Source organism: Salmo salar, chromosome 28 (assembly GCF_965601325.2).
Source record: "Salmo salar chromosome 28, fSalSal1, whole genome shotgun sequence".
Taxonomy (NCBI): Eukaryota; Metazoa; Chordata; class Actinopteri; order Salmoniformes; family Salmonidae; genus Salmo; species Salmo salar.
Genome location: NC_138318.1, coordinates 32947123 through 32954898, shown reverse-complemented (window position 1 = coordinate 32954898; position 7776 = coordinate 32947123). Strand labels below are relative to the sequence as shown.

At 46.2% G+C, this 7776-nt stretch overlaps 1 protein-coding gene across 1 annotated transcript; it reads left to right on the top strand.

The window, feature by feature from the left end:
- The first annotated feature begins 1721 nt into the window (after positions 1-1721).
- On the top strand, positions 1722-6588 carry LOC106589865 (chromobox protein homolog 2). The gene is made up of 5 exons (XM_014180271.3): positions 1722-1850; positions 1936-1979; positions 2674-2739; positions 3079-3148; positions 3359-6588. Exons 1-5 carry the CDS (start codon positions 1785-1787, stop codon positions 5027-5029), a joined length of 1917 nt encoding a protein of 638 aa, XP_014035746.2. The 5' UTR covers positions 1722-1784; the 3' UTR covers positions 5030-6588.
- The last annotated feature ends 1188 nt before the right edge of the window (positions 6589-7776 follow it).

The following is a 7776-nucleotide window of genomic DNA, read 5'->3' as shown; positions in this document are numbered from 1 at the left end:
GTGGACTACTCCCTGGCTCCTGAGGCCCCCTTCCCCAGAGCCCTGGAAGAGTGCTTCTACTCCTAGTGTTGGGCCCTCAAGAACTGCCATTTTTCTAGGCAGTGTCATTGCCACTGTTTTGGAGCTAAGAGACAAAGAAAAAGGGTTTCTTAGCTAGACAGCGTACACTCAGGTCAATAATATCGGCACATCTTTTATTGCGGTATTACAACAACCATCTGTCTCAGAGCAGCTAGTACTGATTGCTCTGCCCCAGGCTCCACGACTGAACGTGTGTGTCTGGCTGGGGACAGTGCTGGGGGGGAACCTCTGAATACCGTGTCCATGAGGGCCATTGCCTGCTCCTGCTATCAAGGCACAAGGCGAGACCCAAATGCAGACACAGGAGGCAGATGGTTGGAGTCTTACAATGTTAATTAATCCAAAGGGGTAGAGAAAGGTCGTGGACAGGCAAAAAGGTCAAAACCAGAGTCCAGGAGGTACAGAGTGGCAGACAGGCTCGTGGTCAAGGCAGGCAGAATGGTCAGGCAGACGGGTACAAAGTCCAGAAACAGGCAAGGGCCAAAACCGGGAGGACTAGAAAAAGAAGAATGCAAAAAGCAGGCAACCGGGAAAAACGCTGGTTGACTTGGAAACATCCAAGACGAACTGGCATAGAGACAGGAAACACAGGGATAAATAAAATGGGGAAAATAAGCGACACCTGGAGGGGGTGGAGACAATCACAAGGACAGGTGAAACAGATCAGGACGTGACACCTGCTGCCCTAAGGGGTGATCTTCAAGTGTATCAATGCCGACACAGGTATGGAAGGAAGGAATGAAGGAAGGACATGAAAGGAATGAGAGAGTATTAGAAGAGAGGGAGGGAGGGAGGGTAAAGGGGTGTGTGGGGTGGAGTCAACGCCTTTAGGAAGTCTGGTTTATATGTTGAGAGGGATGGAAAAGATAAAGAAAGCAAAGGAATACACATTTTACTGCAATCAGTCTATTTTACCTTGTTCACTAGTCTTTCTAACACTCTCCACTATTGATGGTCTTTCCACTTAAATCTCTCATAGAGTTTTCTGTCATTCTTACTCCCCTGTCTGTCCCCACAGGCCTCTGCACTGGATGCTTTGTCGGACTAGCTAGGGAGATACAGGTAGCTTCAGACATCTCTGCGTAAAGCGAATCAGAGAGTACTGGCAAGCGACCAAAGTTTGAAAGGACCAATCATGGGGCTGGCCCATCAAATGGAGGGGCCGAACAGATGCCTATAAAACCCAGGGAAAAAAACGAGTTTTATTGAGAAAAACTTTTACTTATTATGACTGAGTTAACATATGTGGTTGTCTTACCTAGCTACCTGAATCAACTAACTGTAAGTTGCACTAAAATGTACATAATAACTTTGATCACTGTGAAATTATGACAAGTGTGCTGAAATATTTTATATATTTTATTTATACAAATATCTTGCATTTGAAATGTAACACTCAAGTTTAATGGTCGAATAATAGTTTATTGTCAAGTTATAAATGTTCGAAGTATTTGCCTTTTATGGAGCCTAGCAAATATCGGATAAAAATAGTAACACTGTAATAACGAGGCTCTTAAAACCTCTTTATACAGTGAATACTTTACATAAAGGTAAAACAAAAAGCTACACAGGCGCTCTAGAATGAAAAAGTGAAAGTGACGTATCAGATGCACGGGTGCCGAACTACGGATACCGCTGGAGGGCAATATTTTCTCCCTGTTCCGCTTTTCCTCTCGTAAAAAAAGGAGAGAGGGGCTGTAGCAATGGAGGGGGTAACTGTAGGGCACGTATTTGACGCCGAATGCATCCTCAACAAACGTCCACGAAAGGTATGAAATAACGTATCTTATCATAATATGAAAACATTAGACCCTGTTCAATCGTTTAACTCTTTCCCAATCTTCTCCTTTGCAGGGGAAGTTTGAGTATTTGGTGAAGTGGAGAGGGTGGTCGTCCAAGTGAGTAGCTATTTAGCAAGCAGCTGGCTGAGCTAAACAATGACAACAATGTATCCCTTGAGCCCCTGCAACCCCGGATTTCTTTCACATCCGTAATATGTACAATCTGAGAATATTCTCGTGTTTTTGGATAGACTGTATGATGCATGGAGGAAAGATGATGGTGTTCGCCGTTTCTGTGTCTTGCTTTATTTTCTTTAGCCCGATCAGTTTATGTTACGATGCCAAATCGGTTTCCAGTAACGTGAGCAGGCATCACCCTACTACGGTAGCGAACTGTAGCACCGGGAATATGGAACGCCCACTATTTGCATGCAGCTGTGCTTTCGTCGTGCTACTTTACCAATAATGTTGCCATACAAAACATATTTGATGTAGCTGAATGTAAATCTCCGAGCAAACGCTCCAGTTTCAGCCATTTAAATATACGCTGGCCCTATACAATGAACAGCTACTCTCTCAATATTTGCTATTTTTCAGCAAATAGTGTTAATATTTTATTTAGACACAACGTGAATTATGTTTTTTATTTAATTTAAATATGATGCGACTATGTCTGACGCTGTATCTGAAAAAGGCGGTTTAAACTAGATCCACCTGAACAGAGAATTCATGGTTTGACATTATATGTTCAATGTCTCTCTACTGTGCTCTAATAAACAGTTTTTTAAATAATATTGGGTTTTCTTTACAGACATAACAGTTGGGAGCCTGAAGAGAATATTCTGGACCCCAGATTACTGGCTGCCTTCCACAAGAGGTGTGTTATTGATATCATACTACAGTGGTTAAGTTGTTTGACAAGAACCCCTTCATATTTAATGTAGCTACATGGTGTATTAGAATTGCCCTGGTCAAATACATCCTTCCTCCAATCCTTGAAGCAATCACTTTTATCTGACTTAAACAAATTGGTTAAATTAAACTTTCACTTATCCAGTTATTAGATCAGTAGTCTCTTCGACTAAGGAAGGATGCATTTTTAAAGAGGCAGAACATTGTCAGTGACTGTGTGTGTGTGTGTGTGTGTGTGTGTGTGTGTGTGTGTGTGTGTGTGTGTGTGTGTGTGTGTGTGTGTGTGTGTGTGTGATTTCTACAGAGCGCAAGAGAGGGAGCTACTCTTCCGTAAGAGAGGGAAGAGGCCAAGGGGACGTCCACGGAAAATTCTGGTAATCATCACACTGTTGCTGCTATTCAAACATATAAGATTTAGTCACGACTCACTACAACAAATGCAGCAAATTCACTTCCTTCAGTCATGTTAATTATACTTGTAATGTCTTCTCAATGATTGATCCATTATATTTACAACAGTAGCAGCAATCCATTTGTTTGTTTGAACAATGAATATAAAAACCTTTCTCTCTCCATGTCTTTAGGAACCAGAGCCAACTGAAACCAAATCTGACCGCTCCTCCTCCTCCTCTTCATCCGGCCTGTCCTCCTCTCCCTCCTCCTCTTCCTCAGAAGAAGAAGAGGAAGACCACGGGAAGAAGGCCAAACCGGGTCCTCGCCTCCGGAACCTCTACCCCGTCCCCCAGAAGAGGCCCCAGATTGTTGTGGCCAAAAATGAGCCCGTCCGGAAAAAGCGCGGGAGAAAACCGCTGCTCCCCGAGCTGAGGGCTTTGAGACAGGCAAAGACTCGGCCGCCCCTCCCGCCCCCTTCTCCTTCTCGCCACCACCAGGTCCTCAGACCCCCCCGCGAGCCCTTCAAAGAGGAACCCCGAGGAGGGGTGAAGAAGCCTCTACAGCCAGCCAGTTTCACCTACACTGGCCTGAGCTCCAGCCGGGGCTCCAGAGATGAGGTGGCACACCAGGTGGCTGCTGGAGGGGCCTTCTACCAGGCAGGGGCCTCCAAACCTGGGCCGCTGAACTCCATTTGGTCAGGTCGCTCCATGTCTACCAACACCCCCACCCCATCCTCTCCATCATCCTCCTCTTCCTCTCTCAGCAGAGCTCCCCCGCCTTACAGTAAGGGCTGGTCAGATCTGAAGCGCTCCCTCTCTGTCTCCGACACCGGCAGCAGCAATGGCAGAGCAGAAGGGCTCAAGGTGGCTTCCTCTCTAAAACCAGGGGTGTCTACATCCACATCACTCTGTCTCCACAGCTCCAAGACCTCCAGTGGGTTCAGGGACTCTCCAACGGCATGTAGCTCAGCTCAGCGCTTCCCAGCTGGGCAGAGGAGGCAGCAGGAGGGCCCAGGAGGTCAGGCAGGGATGGTGGTTCAGCAGCAGGGAGCCAAGCCCCCCTCCTCTACCCCTCCCTCGGCCAGAGACCGCATCAGTCAGGCCCTCAGCCTCCGAGCTCTCAACCTGCAGAGCGTCAAAAAAATTGCGCCCGGCAATGGTCTCCAGGGAAACGGAACCTCCGGCACCACTGGAGTTGCAGTTTCGAGGTTGAGCCTGAGAAGCAGTGCCAGTCCGGCAGGAAAAAGAGCAGGGGGAAGCATTAAAGAGACACACACCTCGTCTGGGCTGAACCAGGGCCTGGTGTCGGGAGGGTTAGGGGGAGGGGCACTGCACTCTGGAAGCGTTCCACCAGCCAGAGTGGAGAGGGGGGAGAGAGGGAAGGACACTGGGGCAGAGACGGAGAGAGAGATGGACAACAAGGGACCAGGGGGTGTAGGGAGGGGGAATGGAAGGGTGGAGAAAGGGGGGAGCGTACAGGCACAGGGAGGCGTGTCCACGGTCCGCAGAGGCAGAGCTAACGGGGGGAGACAGGAGGACAGGAAGTCAGGACAGAGCCTTACCATTAATGAGCGGAACTCCCGGAGCGGTGACAACTCCCGGACCCTTAACGAGCTCAGCACGGGTGACTCAGATGACACCAGCAGCAGCGAATCAGAAGAGTGCGACTCCTCCCCCTATCCCGACAACAACAACAACGGGGCCCGCCTTGTCTCTATGGAGATGGAAACGGAGACGGACTGGCGGCCAGCGCGGAGCCTTCTAGAGCACGTGTTTGTCACGGATGTCACCGCCAACTTTGTCACGGTAACAGTGAAGGAGTCGCCGACCAGCGTGGGGTTCTTCAACGTCCGCAATCACTAAAGCCTGTCCGTGTATGTACAGGACGCCCATAGACACAGGCCATTTCCCCTCCCAATGGTTAAAGGGACATTACGCTTTCAAATCAAAGTTTGACAGACATTTTCAGACCTCTAAAGTAGTCTAATGTCAAGATAAAACCCACGATAGCTGGATCTACACAAGCTATATTATGTGACATGGTTTCATTAGATTACTTTCGAGGTCTGAAAACATCTGACATTTTATTTATGAGTGAAATGTCTCTTCAAGGTAAGAATCTGGAAGGAGCTTAAACTCACTAAGCTGATTCTGTATCTGTGCCTAAGGGCAACCTATACCTGGAATAATAAGATACAACATGACATTAGGCTTGATTCCAAACCCATCCCTGGTCCCTTTAGCCCATTGATTGCCCCTTTGAAGATTTGCATCTGAGACATAACAGTCAAGTAGGCTTGGGCCTGGTTCCATTTCTGCCTTCAACCCTTTCGCCTAGGTCCTTCACTTTTCAGCATATTTTTTCTTATACGTATCCAGTCTTTTTAGATCTGCGAGGGGGAGTCAACAAGGGATAGGGGAAAGAGAATGTTTTGGTATTGGACCCTCATCAATTGAAGACTTTTCTGAAGACATAGCTGTCTGTATAGCTATGCCAGCATATCCCATCTTACTTTGTATTCTCTTTGGACCAAAAGAGTCATGAATGTGAATTGTGTATTTTAAAAAATCTGTTAAAAAATTGTATTCTGTCAGTCAGTATTTCTCTTGCACTACAGTATGTTATTGTAATATTTTAAGCCAATTATATTAGACTGAAACATACCTACTCATCTCAAGCAGGCATGACATTTTTTTTTTACAGTTATCTTCCAGTGTTATCCCTACCAACCTACCTGTGGTGAAGAACATTTGAATTGAATACAATCACAGTCATTGATAGTAAGAGCATCATAGGAGGTGGAGAAGTGTTTTTATTTAATTTATATTTGTACATATGTTTCTCTCCTGTTGATATGAATATGTATCTGTAACTCTGGTGCTTATTATAGCTTCACAGCTTCAGAAACTCGTAGCCTGTGTGCCTCCTGCCATTTATAAGGTATTGAAATAAACCGTGAGTACTTGTACAAGTGGGTGCTTAACCATACCAAAACGCTCTTGTTGTTGTTGTTATTGTTAAGTCAGTCAATCAAACGTATTTTATAAAGCCTGTTTTTACAGCAGCAGTTGTTACAAAGTGCTTTACGGTCACCCAGCCTAAACCCCAATGAGCAACCTAAGCAGAAGCAACAGCACAGTGGCTAGAAAAAAAACAAGGAAGAAACCTAGAGAGGAACCAGGCCCCGAGAGGTGGCCCATCTTCTGGCTGTGTTTTCGTGATTGGTAGGTGCATCTCTTTGATCTGTACCAAATATGTACTATTATATTGACAAGATATTCAAGTGACCGCTCTAAATGGAAATACGTATTTTTTTTCTTCAAAGTTGACGAAATGCCACGTGTGCCCACTTACATAAGTACATTTGTAACAACCTAACCATTACAAAACTTATACCAATAAAAAAATAGACTAATTGACACTCATTGACCGCTGATTTTGGGTGGAAAAAACCTCTCGCTTTGCCTCTTCTCCACCTCTTCTTTTTTGCCTCCAAAAACCCTGAAATTTCCATCCCTAACTATAACATTTTCTGACAAGATAGAACTGCCAAAGGGGGCGGTGTTAGCCTGCAGAGTTCTGTCTTACTATCCAGGTCTGTACCCAAACAATTCGAGCTTCTACATTTAAAAATCCACCTTTCCAGAAACAAGTCTCTCACCGTTGCCGCTTGCTATAGACCACCCTCTGCCCCCAGCTGTGCCCTGGACACCATATGTGAATTGATTGCCCCCCCATCTATCTTCAGAGATAGTGCTGCTAGGTGACCTAAACTGGGACATGGTTAACACCCCGGCCATCCTACAATCTAAGCTTGATGCCCTCAATCTCTCACAAATTATAATTGAACCCACCAGGTACAACCCCAAATCCGTAAACACGGGCACCCTCATAGATATCATCCTAACCAACTTGCCCTCCAAATACACCTCTGCTGTTTTCAACCAAGATCTCAGCGATCACTGCCTCATTGACTGCATCCGTAACGGGTCTGCGGTCAAACGACCACCCCTCACCACTATCAAATGCTCTCTAAAACACTTCAGCGAGCAGGCCTTCCTAATCGACCTGGCCCGGGTATCCTGGAAGGATATTGACCTCATCCCGTCAGTAGAGGATGCCTGGTCATTCTTTAAAAGTGCCTTCCTCACCATCTTAAATAAGCATGCCCCTTTCAAAAAATGTAGAACCAGGAACAGATATAGCCCTTGGTTCTCTCCAGACCTGACTGCCCTTGACCAGCACAAAAACATCCTGTGGCGTTCTGCATTAGCATCGAATAGCCCCCGTGATATGCAACTTTTCAGGGAAGTCAAGAACAAATATACACAGGCAGTTAGGAAAGCTAAGGCTAGCTTTTTCAAGCAGAAATTTGCATCCTGTAACACAAACTCAAAAAAGTTCTGGGACACTAAAGTCTATGGCGAATAAGAGCACCTCCTCCCAGCTGCCCACTGCACTGAGGATAGGAAACACTGTCACCACCGATAAATCCACTATAATGGAGAATTTCAATAAGCCTTTTTTTTCTACGGCTGGCCATGCTTTCCACCTGGCTACCCCTACCCCGGTCAACAGCCCTGCACTCCCCACAGCAACTCGCCCAAGC